General features: G+C 39.3%; 1 protein-coding gene across 1 annotated transcript; it reads left to right on the top strand.

Annotated features, from left to right (window-relative positions):
• Positions 1 to 217: 217 nt before the first annotated feature.
• PIRT (phosphoinositide interacting regulator of transient receptor potential channels) lies at positions 218 to 21,542 on the top strand. The gene is made up of 3 exons (XM_036755665.1): positions 218 to 300; positions 17,780 to 17,798; positions 21,041 to 21,542. Exons 1-3 carry the CDS (start codon positions 218 to 220, stop codon positions 21,476 to 21,478), a joined length of 540 nt encoding a protein of 179 aa, XP_036611560.1. The 3' UTR covers positions 21,479 to 21,542.
• The last annotated feature ends 302 nt before the right edge of the window (positions 21,543 to 21,844 follow it).

The following is a 21,844-nucleotide window of genomic DNA, read 5'->3' as shown; positions in this document are numbered from 1 at the left end:
CCAAGCTGGCCCCCAGAGGCAGGAGAGGCATGAAGAGGGAGTATAGGGAGCTGCACAAATCAAAGAACCTGCACCATTAGGAGTGGCTGCTACTAGCCTGCCAGCTGCCAACAAGAGAGGGTTTCCCAGTGGAATCCCTGGCAGAGAGTGAGATCAACCAGCCAGCTCCCTACTTTTGCCATGTACCAGGGAGAAGGGCAGATGCACGTAAAGAGGAATGTTCCATCATCTGCAGTGGGTCTCCACTGCAATCCAGCAGCCATTGTGGTTTCAGAGACTTCTTTCTAACTCCTGGAAGAGGTAGGAGTATAAGGTCAGAAGGGGATGGCAACGGGGATGGGAATGAATGGGTCAGACCACAGTTGGGGGGTAAAGGAACTCAGTTAGTGAAAAGTAGGTAACTGGACCTCAGGTGCTATCTTCCAGGGCTCGCCCCAAGGCTGGGTTTCTATGGACATCCTAGATTAGCTTTAATCCATTTCTCAGGTGATCCCTCCAGTTCCTTTCTGTTCAGGAAGCCACTCCAAAAGGCGTGGCAGACACCCTGTTAAGGCAACAGCAAAGCAAGGTATAGAGGTCTGCCTCTCACATTCTGGATAAGGAAAATAAGAAACTATCACACACCAACAAGAACAGAGATGGAAGCCAGGCCCAGTGACATCCTGAGTGCAAGTATCCCATACAAGGGAAAATAATTATCATGTTCTGCACAGCAAGGCATTATTCCAGACCACAAAGCTTTCCCAATGCACTTCAGGGCAGCAGGCTGGGCCACAAAGGCCTATATAGTTTTAGGAAAGAGAGCAATAACCAGTTTCTTCAGGTTAGACACTGACTTCTAGAAACATCCTCATGTCAGTGACAATAAGCAGAAGACAGGCTCTGCTGTGGAGACAGAAACTCACTGACTTGGGGCTTACGCGCTACACTTTATCTGCTTTAGTTTAGCTTTTCTTATCAAAAGAATGGTCTGCCACCGAGCTTGGGAAGCTTGGGGGCTTGGGAAGGACTGAGTATGAGGTGGGGGGCGGGGAAATAGATATTTCCTTGGAAAAGAGATTAGTTAACTAAATTTGGTGAAGAAAAAGGAGTAGGAAAGTGTAATGGGGATTAGGGGTGGGGATAATGAGTAATTGGCTGCCTCTTTGAAGGGTAAAAAAACAATAACAGAATTCTCTCTGAGGTTTAACCTACTTCAGTACTACTGTCCAATTATCTATTTTTTTTCTCCTTTTTCTCCTTTTCATTTCTTACACTCTGTCCCTTCTCTTCTACTTTCCCCTAGCCTGGCCTCCTCTCCTGGGAGCAATATCTTTCCTATCTCTTCTGCCTGGAAAAAAATGATCTGCTTTGAATTCTTGTTACTCCCAGAATAGCCCTATCAGAAATCAGAGGCCTAGCTTTATAGGGTTGGGGGGTGGTATACGGGATAAAGGAGAGAAAGGAGACCAGATAATTCCAATCCTAAACACTACAAGGGTATCTTGCTTTAAAGTGATCACACTTCAGAATGGCCTTTGTGGGATGGATGGAACCTCTGGTAAGATGGGAGATATGGGAGAGTGGAAGCTGGGATGATAATAAGAATGAGAAAAGAGACTCTTTTTACCACCCAGGCCTCCAGCTATTAGATTGGAAGAACCATTGACAGATATCTTTGCCAAATTGGCTGAGTAGCCCCTATCTTTATATTTTTCTTCTCCCAAACTTCTCTCACTTCTTATTAAAAGAGTTCTAATACTGCCCATAAGGCCAAATCATTTACCCTCCCCTGGCCATAGTTTCTTCATCTGTAAAATAAGGTCAAAGGAAATCATCTTTAAGGTCTCTTCCTCTTCTGAATCTGTGATCCTACTCAAGCTGCTTTAGGAACATAGCATAATTAATCAGAACATGCTTTCTCTTCTGGCCAGGTCAAACAAGAGACAAAACTAAAGGATCTGGAACTATTTGCAACTGACTAGAAAAAGCAGAGAATAAATGAGCATTTCTTCCTCTACTGATTCTTGCCCTTTTCTTTCTTAGACCAAGCATCTGCTCAGGATAAGAATGTATTTTGACTTGAGGAGAAACTAATATAGTTAGATAGTGATGCAGCCCTTCTGTGGGTTCTCCTTCCCTTGGACTAAAGGTACTTAAGTCTGATACTTGAAAGGAAAGGAAATACTCACAATAAATATTGGCATCCCCCACTTAAGGTCAACAGTGTAGAAGATGGCTATTTTCACAGAAACTATGGCATTTTCTGTATGCTATTCCCATATCTAGAACAGACTTTCTCTAAAACATTCGGACTCTATTTATACTTGAATTCCTCTCCTTTGTAAGCTCAACTCAGAGACTGTTGTTATTCAGTCATTTTTCAGTCATGTCTGACTCTTTGTGACCTCATTTAGGTAAGATACTAGAGTGGTTTGCCATTTCCTTCTCTAGCCCATTTTACAGATGAGGAAACTGAGGCAAACAGGTTTAAGTGACTTACCCAGGGTCACACAGCTAGGAAGTATCTGAGGCTAGATTTGAACTCAGGAAGATGAAACTTCCTGACTCCAAGTGTGGCACTCTATCCACTGCACCACCTAGCCACCCCCAATTCAGAAGCTACCTCCTTTGATAAAGCTTTCTTTAATTCTCCACCCTGACCTCTACCAAACTTCATTTCTCTCTGTTTGATCTCACCCATGCATTTATGCATTCTGCCTTTTCTTTTACTTATTTGTATACATCCCTTCTCTCGTCCCAGTCCCTTCAACAATATTGGTAAGAGCAAATTGAAAATACTATTATAAAAATGTTGTGTGCTACATAAAGTTGTCTGGAGTATGCATTATTCCCTGCCACCTTCCACCACCTATCCTTCAGCCACTTAAGACTTCCCATCTAAGGTGTCCTTACTTCTCTATATGTATTTTATATGACCCTGTTTATCTACAAGTGACTTCCCCAGTTAGAGTTAAGACTCTTGAGGAAAGAGACTCTTTTTGCCTTTCTTTGTATCCTCAACTATTAATGTAATGTTAGGTACATAGTAATCACTTGGTCGTTGACTGACTCATTGATTGATTTCAACTAGTTTTCAAATTACTTTGACCTCTTATTTATTTATTAGTTCAGAAATATTTGCTATGTGTCTCTACTACGCTAAAGCACTGTCGGGGATGCAAACATAAATATGATATAATCCTTGCCTTTAAGAAGCTTAAAATCTAACAAGCATAGTGATACGTAGACACATACACACATATTTGGGCATGCATACACACCTTCAAGTATAGTCAGTTTTGCTATAATATGTGTCTAAAAAACACAAAATTTATTTCAATGAGGTTAATATACTAAGAAACATTTTTGAGTATAACTCGAATTTTGAGTTTGCTTCTAAGAGATTTCTTCCTTGAGAAACAGCAAGGGAACTCAGGAAACTTCACTACTTCACAATAATTCACTCACTGCAGCCCTTCTGAAGCCCAATTCCACAAGCAATCTTCAGGTCTTGGTCAAGGCAAAGTGACACATTTATTATATAGCTTCTAGTGCAGTAGGGGCTACGGGCGGAAAGGTTGTGTCACATTGCTCCCACCCCCTGCAGCCATGGACTCTGGTCCCAAGGCCTGGAGTTGCTAGTGAAACCTTGGTGCAGCAGCTGGAGACCACAGATGCACCCACTATTTGTTGGCATGTTCATCTATTAACCATTTGACAAGTATAAAACTGTGCTGCCATTTTTTTTATTAGCTTCCTATCTTTTCCTTAATGTGCTACTGATGAAGTTTTTGAGTGTTGTACTGCATTTTCCCCACAAGTTCTGTGGTTTTTGTAGCACAATTTTCCATAGTGCAGTGTTTTTTTGAGAACCCACATGTCGAATTACAGCAGAACTAACTATACCATCTCCATTTTAAAGCAGTTCACTCTAAGTGCACATTTCTAAAAAATGCAATGAATTGTTGAGAAAGGGACAAATATTAACTAGATCGAGATTCCACCTAGTTTTATCTAACTGAGTAGATCACTAGTTAAAAGGAATCATAATTTCAGAAAAGATTGCTGGGAGACAACAGAGGCCAGATACAGATATTTGAATATAATTCTACCCCTCCCCATCCATTTTGTTTTATTGTATTTTTAAAAGTTCCATTTGTGCGTTTTGTTCTTATATCAGTCATTTTCAGAAATAAATGTAAATATTATATATGTATGTATGTTCACATGTATGTGGATATATGTATTATATATAAGTACATTTGTACATTATGTGTGTATGTTTACTATATGCCAGGCACTGTACTAAGCAAAAGCCAATCTCAAGCTCCTTGAGAGCAGGGACTGGCTCTCCCCACGGCTTAGAACAGCTCCTGGCACATAGTAGGCATTTAATAAATGCTAGGTGACTGGTCAATGAGGCAGCACAGTGGATAGAACACTGGGCTTAGAATCAGGAAGACTCATCTTTGTCTTAGTTCTTCATCTGTAAAATTTGCTGGAGAAGGAAACGGCAAACTACTCTAGTACCCTTGCCAAGAAACTCCAAAAGCGATCACCGAGAGTCAGACACCACTGAAAATGACGAAACAACAAGTTGACGACTGATACATGTGCCTCAAAAGCTAAGCCAAATTGATCGACATTCCATACCCTATATGCTGCACTTCTGCAAGAAGAGATTCTTATTTCTTTTGGAGGGCTACAGTGGGGCAAAATTCATCATTACAATCATACAACATTTAATTTCATTTGGGCGTTCTTTTCATTTCACTATTTCAGTCATTGTGCATATTGTTGTCCTGCTTCTACTTTTCACTATGCATCAATTCATACGACTTTCCATATTTCCCTGAATTCTTCATATTTGTTGTAACCTTGAAGTGCAATAGTATTCTGTTACAGAGGCAGCTAGGTGGCTCAGTAGATATAGTGCTGGGTAGGATAGAGTGCAGGAAGACCTGAATTCAAATACAGCCTCAAACACTTACTAACTGTGTGACCCTGAGAAAGTCACTTATCCTCTATTTGCCTCAATTCTCTGAATTATAAAATAGGAATGATAGTAATTATACCTACCTTAAAGGATTGTTTTGAGGCTCAAAAGAGGTGTTTGTAAAGCATTACCCTGGCCCATAGTAGGTGCTACATAAATGTTAGCTATTATTATTGTTACATAAGACAATTTGTTGCATCATTCCCCAATTAGGTGGCATGCACTATTTCCAATTCTATATTTTTTTGCTCCCACAAAGTGTTGCTATGAATATTTTGATATTTATAGAATCTTTTTTCCTGCCTTTGTCTTCCTTGGACTATATACTTAGCCTTGTTATTGGATTAAAGTGCATAAACATTTGTTGATTTTTCTTACATAATTCCAAACCATTTTCCAGAATGGTTGGACTAATCCACAGTTTAACCAACAGTATATAACTATGCCTGCCTTTCCTCAATCTCTTAATATGGACCGTTTCTATTTTTTTAAACCATATTTGTCAATTTACTGAGTGAGAATTCACCATTGTTTTATTTTTGTAAATTTTTATTCATTTAAAATTTAAATGCAAAAAGAGAAAATAAAATAAAAAAGAGCATAAGAGAAGATTCAATATAAAACAATAGATTTTTATTTCAAAAAATCCTGTATAACAAATGCTACACATTATTTTCAAAGCTACCCAGCTTTTCTTTGCTTCCTTGTAGGTTTTTTTTTCTCTGCTGTGTACTTTTTACTTCATTTTCCCCTCCTTTCCCTCTTCCCTCCCCCTACACTAAAGAAGGTTACAGTTAAAAGCACATACTCAAACACACACATACACAAACACACACATACACATATCCATAGATATCTATACACATGTAAACTCATACACATATCTGTAAGACTGGATAACATCTTCCTTTATGGGTCTAAGTCTTTCTGCATATTCTACATCAACCAACTCATCTCCTACATCACAACAGTATTACAACATAATCACAATCCTATCTGAGAGATTGTCCATGAAAGTTCTTTCCCAATTTCCTGCATTCCTTCTATTCTTAGCTACATTTGGTTTTATTTATACAAGCATTTTTAATTTAAAATAATCTAAATTATTCATTTTATACTTCAACAATGCTCTTGCCTTATAATATACTTAAAGGTCTGATACTTCTGAATCTCCTTCCTTTACATCTTTTTTCCCTAGTTTCTTTGAAATTCCTGACATTTTGTCCTTCCAAATGAACTTTGTTATTATTTTTCTCTAACTCAGATAATGTTTTAGTAATTTAATTGGGATGGCATTGAATAAAAAGATTACTTAGACACCATTGTTTTAAATACCATTTCTCTCATTATTTGGAGCTGTTTTTTATTATGGTTTAATCAATCAACAACAAGTATTTATTAAGCTCACCTATATCATTTCAAACACTGTGCTAGATAGTAAGGTTTAAAGAAAAAGAAATGAAATCATTCTTGCAAGCCCCTTGAAGGTTTCACCATATTTGGAAAGACAACATATACATATACAAGTGTATATAAAATATGTATTTGTATGTATGAAAGTACATAGAAAATATGAAGATAGGGACTAGATTGTAATTTCATTAGTATAAAAAACTCCTTTATAAGGAGACTCCCTGTACCAGGGCAAGCCAGCTCTGTCTTGGCAATTTCCAGTTTTAGAGAAACTAGAGCTCTAAGCAATTAACTACTTGCCCAGGTCACACAACCACTAAATGCCAAAAGTGGGATGCGTGCTAAGGTCTTGCTTCAAGGCCAGATATCTACTGACTATGCCATGATGTCTCTCTCCCAAACAACATAAATACAAGATAATGGGATAGGGGATGGGAGAGAGGCACAGGCAAGTGGGGAGATTAGGAAAGGCTTCATGTTACTGTTTTCACTTTCTTTGACAACTATTTGACTACTTATCTAGTCTGCCTACCTTCAACCATTTTAAAATGAAAATCTCAAAAGAAAGGGGGCTAAACTCTTTCTATAAATATAGGAAATATTGCTTTTCTGGCCAGTTCTCAAGTACTCTCATCTTAGAGTCAGCAATGTGAGAACCTGGAGAGAGCACTATTCAGAAAATCTGGGTTGTAGTCCCAGGTCTGCCACTAACCAGCTGCATTCAACTGCTTGAGTAGTTCCTAAGTATAAGCTAGGTACTATGGATGCAAGGACAAAACAGTCCCTGCCCTTCAAGGAGCTTTAGTAATCACTAAATTGCTTTCCTTTAGCTGACCGTAGAATCAAAACAAACAAACAAACAAACAAACAAGTGAGACAGCTTTTCCTCCTTATTTAAAATGTCCTACAATCTTTTTTTAATGTCACCCTTATATCTGAATTACCCCTTGTAACAGCAAATTAAAAAAAAAGAAAGAGGAAAGCAGATTAGAAAAACTAACCAATACATCAACCAAGTTTGATAATATAATCATTGTTCCACATTCATAGTCCCTAACTTCTTCAGAGAAGAGACATTTTCTCATCTCCTCTTTAGAGTCAAGCTCAGCCATTTCATACAGCTTTCTTGTTGTTGTCATTTTCAGTTGTGTCTAGCTCTTTGTGACCCCATTTGGGATTTTCTTGGCAAAGATACTGGAGTGGTTTGCATTTCCTTCTCCAGCTCATTTTACAGATGAGGAAACTGAGGCAGACAGGATTAAGTGACTTGCCTAGGGTCACACAGCTACTAAGTATCTGAGTCTGGATTTGAATTTAGGTCCTCCTGATTCCAGGCTCTGCACTTTATCCCCTATGCCACCTAGCTGGCCCTACAGTGTTCAGTTTTAGATTTTTATTGTTGTTCCTTCTATTTATATTATTGTAGTCATTGGTATTTAATTTTCGTAATTCTGTTTATCTCATTTTATATGAGTTCCTACAAGTTTTCCTTCGCTTCTCTGATATTCTTTATATTCATCATTTCTTGTGGTGCAGTAATATTCCATTACATTATTGTGGTCCAATTTGTTTAGCTATTTCCCAGTTGATGGGCATCTGCTTTGTTTCCAGTTCCTTGCCATGGTAACCTAATTTTATAGAGCTATCGGATACCACTTTATGAGATTTCTACACAGAGCTATAGAAAAATACAAAAGAAACAGAAGGCTAGATGTAGAGGTAAATGTGTAAGTGGATTTGGAAAAGCAGATCAAAGAGTCTGGCTTTGAGACAAAGCTAGTTGGGTAACTTCAATTCTAGATACTGCCGTCTGCCCAGCCATCTATCACTACCTGTTGTCAGTCTTCTCTGGGAATTTGTTTGTTTTATTCTTCTAGTTATATTTTTTATTTTAATATTTAGAAAGCATTTTCCTCACAATTTTCCCCATGAGGGAAGTTGCACAGTATTATCTCCATTTCAGAGATGTGGAAACAGGCTCATAAAGGTGAAGCCACTTGCTCATACTCATACATTCAGTAAGTGTTGGACCACCAGAATTTGAACACAGGGTTCTTGATCCCAAGCCTGCATGTTTGTTTGTTTGCTTTATACAAAATTCTTTTGAAAACAGAAGGGTCTAGTGGAGTGATCATTGGCCTTCAAAGCGATGATGACCTGGGGGCATGTCCTAACTGCCAACAATATGATCTCGGATATGATCTCGGTCTCAATTCCCTTGGCTACAAAATGTGGGGAAAAAATCCTTACACTAGGACGTCTAGACCATGTGACCAACAAGATCGAAGACTAGACATTATCTCCAACCCTTGATAACTCTCAAAAGATCCCCTCAAAAGAAGAATTATGAGCTAGAAGTAAAGTAATTACAACTATCTCTGCAAACTAAGACACCAAGAACAGCCAGTAAACATTTATTAAACCCCTACAGTGTGTCAGATATTGTGCTAAGATAAAGGAGATACAAATAAGAAAAAGGAAGATAGTTCCTGCCCTTAAGGATCTTACAAGCTAATGAGTGAAGGCAGTCCCTAAGAGGAAACTGAAAAGGGGAAGGTGGGTAGTATGGTAAAGGAAGTAAGTTGGAGAAGTCTAAGCCCTCATTAAACAAAGGTTTTGGGAGAAAGTTATTGTTCCAGGATGTTGAGATTTCAGGTGATGAGCTTATTATCTAGGGAGAGGCTTCATGTTCCTGGAGTCAAAATCAGGTGGAGGAGCTGATGGAAAAGAGGAAAAAAAAAAGGAATAACAGACATACATGAACAGCAGAGAGGGCTAATCCCTAACATGCACATTTAGAAAGAAGTCCCTTCTTCTCTACTCCTTCTGCTCTACCCCCCATACTGTCTGAACCACTGGCTTGTGGTCTGGGATCTGAATTCTCCAGCAGATTGTTCCCTCTGTCATCCCCACCCCCTCACCTCTCTTCTATCTCTCACCACCTACTTGCTGCTTTCCTACTGCCTACAAACATATCCAAGTCTTCCCCACCCTCAAAAAAACCCTTGCTGGCTATTGTCCCATATTTCTCCTTTTTGTGACTAAACTGAGAAGGCCACCTACAATAAGTGTCTCCATTTTCTTTCTCCTCACTCTCTTCTTCACTCTACAGTCTGGTTTCTGACCTCATCTTTCAACTGAAAAAGTTCTCTCCAGTTACTAAGAGATCTCTTAATTTCCAAAGCTAATAAACTTTGCTTGGTCCTCATCCTTCTTGACCTTTTACACTGAAAATTGCCCTCTTCTCCTTGATACTTTCTTCTCTCTGGGTTTTTGTGACACTACTCTCTCCTGATTTTTGTTGCTGTTGTTCAGTCATCTCCGACTCTTTGTGACCTTATTTGGAGGGTTTTCTTGGTAAAGATACTGGAGTGGTTTGCCATTTCTTCTCCATTTCATTTTACAGATAAAGAAACTGAGGCAAGCAGGGTTAAGTGACTTACCCAGGGTCATACACTTAGTGACCTAAAGTGTCTGAGGCCAGATTTGAACTCAGGTCTTCCTGACTCCAGACCTGGTGGTCTATCCACTGTACCACCTAGCTGCCCTTCCTTCTGACTGCTCTCTATTAACAGTGGGTATCCCACAGGGCTCTTTCCTGGGCCTTCTTCTCATACTATTTCACTTGGTGATTTCATTGGCCCTCATGGATTCAGTTATCATCTCTATGCTCATGTAACATAGTAGAGCTTTTACAAAGAGGACTATTTACTTCAAAAGATAATCACGAATATACAAATTAACCCCTCCCCCCAACACATGAGAGGTATAATCCCACTCCCTCTTGTACCATCTGCCTCTGGGGTGGGGAAGGGGATTCGGTTCATAGTTTAACTCAGTTCTTATAGAGTGGTTCCAAGTCCAAAACCACTCTTGGGCTTGTCTCAAGCTCCCTGGCTTCTTAGGGCTTCCGTGGTGGGGAGATTGGCTGTACCACCTTGACTGAAATCCTGGCTCCAAGTCTCCATATCCCTAACTCCCGGTTCCCTGGGAACCACCTGCAACACCTGAAACAAGACCAGAAATACAAGGCAGAAAAAAACACTCCCAGGCCCATTTCTCAAAGCTGAGGCAAAAGAGGGAGAGCAGAGGAAAAGCAACACCTTTCCCCCTCCCACTGGCTCAGTTCATGGCATCCAAGAGAAAGACAACTTGGTCTCACCAATTTTAAAGACAGGCAGCCAATCAAAGGAGGCTACACCACGCACTTGGTCAGGGACATTTGTCAGGCAAACTGAACATGTTCAAAACTGGGTAACACTGATGATTCTCAATTCTCCTTATCCAGCACTGACCTCTCTGCTGAGCTCCAGTCTGGAGTCTCCAATTGCTGACTGGACATCTCAAACTGGATATCGCATGGATATCTTAAACTTGACCTGTTTGAAACTAAACTCATTATCTTTTTACCCTTGCAAACTTCAATATTATTGTTGAGGGTTCTACCAGCCTCCCAATCACCCAGGTTTACAACCTAGGTATAATACTAGACTCCTCATTTTTTTTTTACCCTCCATATTCAATCTGTTGCTAAGGTCTGTTGATTTTATCTTTATAACATCTCTCTCAGTCTCTTCCTTCTGTTCTCTGACACTACCACCCTGGTACAGTCCTTTATCACCTCACAGCTGGACTATTGCAATAGAATGCTGGATTGTTTCTCTGCCACAAGCCTCTCCCCACTCCAGTGGATCCTCCATTCAGCTGTCAAAGTGATCACCCTAAATCACAAGTCTGACCATATCGCCTCCTTTCTCCTTCTCTCTTTTTTACTGCTTAAGTATATTCACTTTTTTAACATTCATTTTTTTGAAATTTTAAGTTCCAAACTCTCTCCCTCACTCTAGATCCTCCCCTACTCATTATGAAGGCAAGCAATATGATACTCATTATACGTGTGAAGTTACACAAAACATATTTCCATATTAGTCCTGTTGCAGAAGAAGACCCAAGAAGCAGCAAGAAAAACAAAGTGAAAAACAATATGTCTCAGTCTGCACTCAGAGTTCACCCATTCTCTTTCTGCAGGTGGATAGGCATTTTTCATCAATGAATTCTTTGGAATTGTTTTGGATCATGGTATCTATTAGGGTAGCTAAGTCTTTATTGGTTGATCATCATTACAATGTTACTGTTAATATGTACAATGTTCTCTGGTTCTCTTTACTTCACTCTGAATCAGCTCATTTAAGTCTTCCCAGGTTTTTCCAAAACCACCCTGCTTGTCATTTCTTGAAGCACAATAGTATTCAATTACAATTATAATTCAACCACAACTTGTTCAGCCATTCCCCAGCTGATGAGCATAATTTCAATTTCAATTCTTTGCCACAACAAAAAGAGCTTCAATTATTTTTGTACGTATAGGTCCTTCCCTTTTTCTTGAATCTCTTTGGGATACAGACCCTAGTACTGGTATTGCTAGGTCAAAGGGTATTATACACAGTTTTATATCCTTTTGGGTATAATTCCAAACTTTTATCTAGAATGATAGGACCAGTTCACAACTCTAACAGTGAATTAGCGTATCAACTTTTCCACATCCCCTCCAGTATTTGTCATTTTCCTTTTCTGTCATATTAGCTAATCTGATAGGTATGAGGTAGTATCTCAGATTTGTTTAAATTACAATTCTGTAATCAATAGTGATTTGGAACATTTTATATGACTTTTAAAAGTTTGATTTCTCCTGAAAACTTCATGTTCATATCTTTTTACCACTTATCACCTGAAGAATAGCTCTTATTTTTATAATTTGGCTTAGTTTCCTATATATTTGGGAAAGGAGAACTTAATCATAAAAACTTGCTATAAAAAATTTTCCCCCAGTTTTCTACTTTCCTTCTAATTTTTGGTTGCATTGGTCTTGTTTATGCAAAACTTTTAAAATTTAATATAATTTAAATTATCCATTTTACCTCCTGTAATCCTTTCTGTCTCTTGTTTGGCCATAAACTCTTACCTTACCCATAAATCCGATGGGTAAATTTTTCCATGTTCCTATAATTTGCTTATGATATCATTCCTTATGTCTAAATCATACACTCATTTTGACCTTATCTTGGTATGTGGTGTGAGATGTTGGTCTATGCTTAGTTTCTGCTAGACTGCTTTCCTGTTTTCCCAGAAGTTTTTGTCAAATAATGAGTTCTTGCCCCAAAAGCTTGTATCTTCAGGCTTATCAAATATTAGATTATTATGGTCATTCAGTATTGTTTATTGGGTGCCTAATCGAGTCCACTAATTCACAACTCTATTTCTTAGCCAGTACCAGATTGTTTTGATGATTACCACCTTTGTAATATAGTTTTAAATCTTGTACTGCTAGGCTGCCTTCCTTCACATTTTTTTCATTTTTTTCCCCTGATATTCTTGACTTTTTTGTTCTTCCAGGTGAATTTTGTTATTATTTTTTCTAGCTCTATAAAATCATTCTCTGGTAGTTTGGTTTGTGGGAGAATGCACCAAGCCTGAAGCAAAGGAGAGTAGATTTCAGCCGAAACTAATCCTGTCCCTCCAAAAGCCTTTTGGAGCAAAGATTGGAGTGAAAAGTGAATTCTCTAATGTAGGACAAAGCTAAGATGGCTTTGAGGTTCTGTCCCCAAGGAACCTAATATCAAAGGAGAGTTAGGAAAATATGAATATAAGCAAAAATGAGATTAAAATTACCAAAGACCTCAAGAAAGAAAAGTTATTTAAGAACCTAGAGGACAAACAGATACATCAACAAGAAAGATAGTAAAATAGAAGAGAAGCTGGCCACCAAGGTATACAAACCATTGCAAATATCTCTAAATAAGTATTCAAGACAAAGGAAATCAAAGCAATACCTGATTGTAAAGAGGACACCGTGAATTCCTAAGAGAGCGTAGAACTGCATCACAGTGTTCCTAAATGGTCCAAGAAACAAATTAGAATCTTGAAGAAAGGCAAAAGGGAAGAAATGGTAGGATTTATGCCACACAGTGACTGCCAAGAAACACAAAGAGCTTTGATAACAACATGTTGGAAGCACAGTGGAGAGAGTGCAGTCAAGAAGATCTGAGTTTAAATCCTTCCTTGGACACTTATGAGTTGCATTATTTAATCTCTATTGGCCTCAATTTTATCATCGGTAAAATGGAGATAATTATAACACTTACCACAAAGGGTTGTAGTGAGGATCAGATAAAATAATATATGTAAAGTTCTATGTATATATCAGCTATTAGATATAACAGCCCAGCTAAGAAGTGGGCCTTGGGACAAAGCACTGGTTTGCTGCTCCACTGAGTGCTCTGCTTGTTAAAAATGGCCCTATTTGTGCCAAAGCAAGAGGAAACCACTGGCCACGTAAGGTTCAAAAGTTAAGGTAAGCGGTAGCAGCCCTCAACTGTGTTTGGAGAAGAAATGTATCTTCGCCATCCGTGGTCTCCATATTGTCGCCAGGTTGTAAAGGTAGCCTATAATGTTATCTTTGTGTGTCTCCTCTGTAGTACACGGGCACTATCTGATAAATTCAGGCCTATGCGCTCATCACAAAAAGGGAAAGGATATTGGGAAACACAGGTCAATCCAGTCCTTACGTAGAAGACTAATAGAGTACTGGTGCTTAATGGTTTGAGAGAAGCATTTGCCAAGTGTTGTTTGCTCCTGGGAATATACAATGCCTGCTGACTCAGACTCTGCAGATTCTTCGGGCATCAGCTGGTGGTAGTAAGCCTAAGTTTTAGAAATGGCCCAGTTAAACCACACTAACTTCTCTAAAAGCAGTAAAAGCACCAGAACCTGACATCTGGGGCAACTGGAATCTGCCCCTGTAACAAGATGCATTCTTACACTCTCTGCTCTTTTATTACACTCTTTTATTCACTGCTAATGTCACTTCTCCCACCCCATGAGGAAATCATTTAACCTCCTTGTGCCTCAATTGATTCAAAGGGCCCCTAAAGTCTCTTCCAGCTCTAGGTCTAGGATCTTATGATATCCTTCTTCCTTTCTTCTCCTTCTCTGAAACAATTCAGCCTCCACTTCCATTCATATATTTCTCTTTCCTCACTCACCTGCCACCCCTCCCCCACCTCTTCTTTTCTGCTTTTTCTTGGTTCTTCTTCTACCTGATATTATTAGTAGTGACCATAATAAACGAATAGCCTTCATATATCACTATAAGGTTTTTAAAGTGCATTAGAAATAACTCGTTTTATCTTTACAACGACTCTGGGTGGCAAGTGCTATTTTTACAGAAGAGGAAACTGAGGCAGATAAAGATTAACTGACTTGCCCAGAGTCACACAGCTGGTAAGAAACTAAGGCCCAATTTGAACTCAGATCTTTCGGACTCCAAGTCCAATGCTCCATTGCTGGATTGTCACCCATATTACACTCTCTAACTATGCACATAACTCAAGACTCTGTCATGGGCCTTTTTCTTATACAGTGACCTCAACAGCTCCTATGAGTTTAATTATCATCTGTCAGCAAATGATTTCTGGATGTATGTATCCAGCCCTAGTCTCTGTTCTTAAGTCCAGTCCTGCCTATCAGATATCCTGAAACACCATAGGCTTATCAAACTCAACATGTCCAAAAAAGAACTACTTTCCAAATCCACTCATCTTCTTAACAAAGGACAAGGCCACAACCTCAACCCAAGTTCACGACCATGGCATTATTCTCAGTTCTTCACTCTCACTTAGGTCGCCTATTCAATCATTTGCCAAGTCTTGTCAATTTTACCTCCACAGAATCTCTTGAATATCTCTATTTACTGACTACTGTTCTAGATCAGGCAATCATCGCTTCTTGCCTATACTGCTACAATAGCCTTCTAATTGGTCTGTCTTCCTCTGGTGGCTTACCTCTTTAATACATCTACCTATACAGCTGCCAAAAAGATTTTCTCAAGTTGTAGGTCTGACCGTATTCTTCCCTTAGCCAATAAATTTCAATGTTTCTCCACAGACTCTAGGATCAAATATAATCTCCTTTATCATTTAAAGCCCTTCACAACTTAGTTCCAACCACCTTTCCAACTTTTTTATACATTTTTCCCCTTCATGTACTCTATGGTCCCATCAAATTGGCTTTTATTCATGTTCTTCAGCCTCAGTTCCATTTCCTGTCCCTCTGACTTTGCACCAGCTGTCCCCACATCTAAAATGCCTTCTCTCCTCACCCTTATCTCTAAGAGTTGTTGCTTCCTGAAAACACCTTCTAATTGAAACATTTCCTGATTCTCTCACTTATTAGTGCCTTCCCTCCAATTATCTTCCATTTATTTGTATATCTTCATATACACACATGTTATCTCCTCAAAAGGAAGGTAAGCTCCTGGAGGGCAGGGACTTTTTCACGTTTATCTTTGCATTCCCAGATCTCAGCCTAGTGCCTGGTGCTTAATAAGAGTTTAATAGATGCTTATTGATTGATTTCAATAACCCCTCTATGCCTTCTCTTTTAAGTGATACTTAAATCACGCCTACAACTGCTTACAGTTCTCTTTGGAATCATGTCTTACAGTGAGAACATATAGTACAGGATCAGGAATCAGTAAGACCTGGGTTCAAATCCAAGCTTTGGTACTCACTAACGCATGTGACATTGAGCAAATCCTATAACCTCTTTAAGCTGCAATTTCTTATCTGTAACCTGGAAATACTTTCTTTCAATGTCATTATGAAGAACAGCGCAATCATTAATCAGCCATTATTAAATACCTTCTGTATGCCAGGTGAAGTCCTAGGTCCTGGGGATATAAGACCAAAATGAAATTGTCCCCATCCCCAAGGAGTTTACCTTCCATCAGGAGAGACAACATTGACACAAGTAACTACATACAAAGTAAATACAAGATAATTTAGGGGGAAGTTGCTAGCCACTACAGGGACTCAAGGAGTACTTGAGTCCGAAATAAGCTAGTTGTAACATCTAGGGAACACTTTGTAAAATATCAGTTGTTGAGATAATACGAAACATAGATCTTTCTTAGACAGTCACATCCCTCCTCATACAAAGTAAGATTTGCCTGTGTTCCCCTTTTCATAGCCCCCAATTTGTTTATTGTTTGGGGAGTGCAAATTACTCTACCAGAAAGGCCAAAATGACCTATAATTATAATAGCCAAAGTCTCCTTAACTCATATTCACTTGGCCCATTTGAAATATGGATTATTCTACCTTGACCATCATCTATTTCTGTTTGAGCCAGGACAAAAATGTTTGTTAAGCAAATTAAGAGCATAAACAGTCAAGGAAGATTGTTCTTATGACCTCCTTACAACACAAAGTAACCCTTCTGGTGCCTTTGGCCAGCCATGTCTCCTCTTTAGCCTTTAGTTTCCTTGAGTAACATGATGCGATTAGACTAGATGATCTCTAAAGTCCTATTCTGGTTTGGGATTCTATGACCTACATTAGGTCAATGGGCTTCCATTCAATTCTTTGTGTGCAAGTATCTGCTAACTCAATAGAACTGTAGCACTGAAGGAGCAGGCTAGAAACTAGGAGGCCTGAATTCTAGTCTTAGGGCTCACCGTGGGACTTGTGGAATCATTTAAATTATCTGGACCTCAGTTTCCTCACATGTAAAATAAGAAAATTGGATAAGATTATCATGGTAAAAGTGTTGTATAATGGAAAGAATGCTGGACTTCAGGTAAGGAAAGGCCTGGTTCTGAATACTCTCTCTGAAACTTACTAGCTACATGGCCATGGGCAAGTCATTTTATTCCCCCTAAGCCTCAGTTACTCGTCTGTAAAATGGGAATTATTGTTCTTGTAATATCTACATTGCAAGGTTGCTATGAGGATCATGTGAGGTCATGTGAACATTAGCACTCACGTAGCAAACCTGAAGCCCACTATATAAAGGTGGGCAATATTATTATTATATCCCTGAAATAAAATTCTATCATTCCATAATCTTGAAAAATAATAATGTTGCATTGCAGAATCATAGCATCTCACAGTTGAAAGGGGCCTCAGACCCATTGTAGTCTAACCTTCATTTGATGAAAATATCTACAACCTTATGCAACATCTAGCATCCAACTGAAGACCTACACTAACGAAGGCCTCACAACTTTCTCACCAGCCCATTCCATGTTTGGATACCTCTGATTGTTTAGAAGCTTTTCCTTCCATCAAGTTTAAATCTGTCAATGCAGTTTCTACCCACTGATTCTCATTCTGTCCTAATCTAATTATTATTCCATGAGATAGCCCTTCCAACATTTGAAGATAGCTATCACATCTCCTCACCTGCAGATATCTTCTCTAGGCTAAACACTCCCAGTTCCTTCAATCAATTACTACTCCTAGAATGGGTTTTCCAGTCTTCTCACCATCCTTTTTTGCACAATTGCGTTTTTCTGGATGGACTCCCATTTGTTTATGTCTTTCCTAAAAGGTACACAGAAATGAATACAGTATGGTAGATTGAATAAGAGTACAACAAAACTATTAACTCCCTCATTCTCCACACTGTGCCTTGTTTAATGTAGCTTAGGAGAGATAGCATGATCCATTCTGGCTGCTGTGTCACACTGTTGGATTAAATTTTGCTTTTAAGTCCATTAAAACCCCCGGAACTTCTTCACATAAACTATCTGATTCCTTTTTCATGTTACAGATCACCAATGAGTTAAGACTATTCTCATGTTCTTTGAAATAATCTTTGTGTAAAATATTCTCCAATGAATTCATCAACAAGCACTGAGGTACCTGCTTCAGGAACCATTCTGGGTTCTGAGGATACAAATACAATGACGTAAAGCAATTACTAACCTCAAGGAGCTTAAGTGCTATGAAGGGAAGCCCTTACATGAGTATATAAAAAATAAAAATAGAACAAATACAAGGTATTTAAATTGGCACAGAGTGCTTGGTCTACAGTCAGGAAGATATTTTCTTGAGTTCAAATCTGGCCTTAGACACTTCCTAGCTGTGTGACCCTGGGCAAGTCACTTTAAGAGGGTTCTCTTTGCCTCAGTTTCTTCATCTGTAAAATGAGCTGGAGGAGGAAATGGCAAACCACTCCAGAAAACCCCAAATGGGGTCATGAAGAGTCAGTCACAACTGAAACAAGTGAACAAAAACAACAACGAAAGTTCAATATAAGGTAGTTAGGTAGAAGAGGCATTAACACTTGTGGGGATGAGGAAAGGTTTTAAGCAGAAGGTAGTACTTGATCTTCATCCTGAGGAAAAAGAGGCATTCTATGAAGCATATTAAGGATGAAGTGAATTCCAGGCACAGAGGAAGTCAAGTGAAAAGGGAAGAAGGAAGGGGCAGATAGACCCAAGGAACACCATGACACTGGGCACTCTTGGCTACAGTCTTTGAAAGGAATATTGACCTTGAATTATATCTATCTGTTCTTCATCAAATACTGTTGGTCTAGAGGTATGAATCTGAGTCCAGAAGGAAAGCTATATCTCTGGTTGTTCGTAAGGGGAGGGTAGACCTTAGCTTATACTCTCTTGTTTAGCAATTTTCCAGCACTCATTCCATAAAAGACCATAGTAACAAATAGCAAGTAAGCTCATTTAGCCAAGCAAATCAACAAATTGAAGAAGTCCCACAGACTAGAATATACCAGAAAATATACAAAAGTGAATTAGTTCTTCAGGTAGGAATGAAATAATGTCCATTTTATCAAGCAGGAGGCAGGTGGCACTTGATGAAGATCCAGCTTCTGCTACCTGTCTGCTTTTTTTCTCCATATGTCTCTCATGGAATCTCTGGAACCACAAAGTGTCTCTTCCTGAAGATGCTCTGGCACCAAACTTATAAGTACCACATTCTGATGCACATTTCTTCACACTCAGTATGTTGACCACCAATGCAGAATCATATCTCCTTAATACATATATAACAGCACACAAACACCCAAGGATTGATTGGAAGCCCGTTTATGTTTCCTTTTAATTATACCCCCCCAGGATCAGGAAGTTAGTTTGCTTGAAACTATTTCCTCCCTAGTATTAGTTTCCCCTCCCCCTATTTGTTTCACTATTAGAGTTTGATGTGTTTCTAAACCAAATAGTGGTGTGTGTGTGTGTGTGTGTGTGTGTGTGTGTGTGTGTGTTCTATTCTCCATTGTTCAGCTCAGATTACAATGAGGATCATTTGAGGCCTATTCCCCCCACATTTTCCACCATGTTTGTATACACTTCTCATGCACTCCAATTACGAGAAATAAAATGAGTTCTAGCCCCTTCCCCATTTTTTCCTCCTTTCTCCACTAGGAATATTCCCCTTCTTGGTTATATGGCTCTTGATTAACTTTTCTGTCCGTTAATGGTCCTCATGTAACATTTCATGTAACATTTATTAACTGTGGCTATATGCTTTCTCATTCAAGTGGTTCAGTGGAGAGAGTGCTGGGCCTGGAGTCAGGAAGACCTCAGTTCCATTACACTTACTAGCTATGTGACCTTGGGCAAGTCACTTAACCTCTGCCTGATTCAGTTTCCCCATTTCTAAAATGAGAAAAATCATAGCACTTATCTCCCAGAGTTGTTAGAAGGATAAAATGAGGTATTTGTAAAGCACTTTGCAGATCTTAAAGAACTCTATAAATGCTGTTATTATTATTATTAAGCGATTCCATAAGTTTTTGTGGGATCAATTAGCTTCTCTATGCTGATGAATCTCAGATTTATATGTCTGGTCCTCTGGTCCTTCTCTGTCTCTCTGTTTCTCTGTCTCTCTCTGTCTCAGTCTCTCTCTCTCTCTCTCTCTCTCTCTCTCTCTCTCTAGTTCAGATACCTGTAAAAAACCTCCTAATTAGCCCCCCCATCTCAATTCTTTCCCCAGTACAATCCATCCTTCACATAGTCACTAATGTTAACTATCCCCAAACATAAATTTGACTATGTCACCCTCCCATATTCCACAAACTCCCATTTACTCCCTACCTTGAAAATCAAATATAAACTCCTGGCATTTAGAGCTCTTCCAAACCTGGTCTCATCCTACCTTTCCAGCTGCATCATACATTACTATCCTTCATGCATGTCATAATTAGGCCATACTGACCTTATTTCCATTCTCCAAACACAACACTCCATCTCCCTTCTCCATCAATTGCACTGACTGCCTTAAATGCTCTGCCTCCTTAACTTACCTCCACATCTTGAAATCTCTGATTTCCTTCAAGACTTAGAGTAAATGCCACCATATGCATGAAGCCTTTCCTACTTCACCTACCGACCTACTAGCTTCTTTTCCCTCACTAAAGTTGTCTATATGTACATGTTGCCTCTGCTGCTAGAACCTAAACTTGAAGGCAGGGGCTGTTCTGTTTGTCTTTTTTTTGAGAGGGGAAGGCAGGGCAGTTGGGGTTAAGTGACTTGCCTAAGGTCACACAGCTAGTAAGGGTGTCAAATATCTGAGGCCAGATTTGATTTGATTTGATTTGAACTCAGTTCCTTCTGACTCCAGGGCTGGTGCTCTACTCACTGTGCCACCTAGCTGCCCCTGCTTTTTTCTTTGTATCCCAGGAACTAGCCCAGGACCTGGAACAAAATAGGTGATTAATAAACGATTTTTGTTTGATTGATTACTCTAGTAGCACACTGGAGCTCAGTTTTTATGTAAATTAGTTTATCAGAGGAACTGGGTTTTGTTGCCATTCACTTAACACCTTTGTTTTTAACCCTCATAGGTACTAAATACACAGTCTGTAGCAATGGAAACTCTCCCTAGTGCCCTAAATGCAGATGAGAAGTCTCCAGAGTCTAAGGATTTATTGCCCAGTCAGACAGCCAGCTCTCTCTGCATTAGCTCCCGGAGTGAATCAGTCTGGACAGCTGGAAGCAGGAATAATTGGGAAATCTTCCGCAAGCCCATCATCATCATGTCTACAGGTGGGGCTATCTTCCTGTTCGGTGTGGTCATCACTAGCTTGTCATACACTCTGGATTTACCTTCAAATTCAAGTGTCCGTACTGGTTATCAGATGAGTGGGCCAGCCTTCCTTTCCCTGGGACTCATGCTTCTGGTGTGTGGACTGGTGTGGGTACCCATAATTAAAAAAAAACAGAAGCAGCGACAAAAGTCAGTTTTCTTTCAAAGCCTCAAGTCCTTTTTCCTGAATCGTTGAATCGCCTCATCTTCACCTTGGTTGGGGAAAGTAGTCTAATGACCAGCATCCCATGCCTCCATCTGCATGGTGAGATGGATAAAGAAAACAGATCCAGTAAAAGTTTTTTCTTACTTTTATGGGGAAGAAAGGATTTTCATTCCTTCACAGGACTCCCAGTTTGGAACCACATAGATGGAGAAGCTGAGCTTTGCTGGGTTATGCCCCAAGTATCATCTATTTAGTCCTTCTATTATCATTAATGCTTGAAACGCTTCCTATCAGCAAGCACCACCTCTTATCACCTTCGCCCTTTAGTGTCATTCATCTCAATAACCTTCTCCTTCATCAGCCATATGCTAGGGCAAAATGAACTTCAAGAAGAAG

Source organism: Trichosurus vulpecula, chromosome 4 (assembly GCF_011100635.1).
Source record: "Trichosurus vulpecula isolate mTriVul1 chromosome 4, mTriVul1.pri, whole genome shotgun sequence".
Classification (NCBI taxonomy): Eukaryota; Metazoa; Chordata; class Mammalia; order Diprotodontia; family Phalangeridae; genus Trichosurus; species Trichosurus vulpecula.
The sequence above is the reverse complement of the archived record's forward strand: the minus strand, read 5'-3'. Positions and strand labels throughout refer to the sequence as shown.

Coding starts and splice junctions, on each gene's coding strand:
- PIRT (XM_036755665.1), top strand. CDS start 218: ATGTTCCATCATCTGCAGTGGGTCTCCACTGCAATCCAGCAGCCATTG.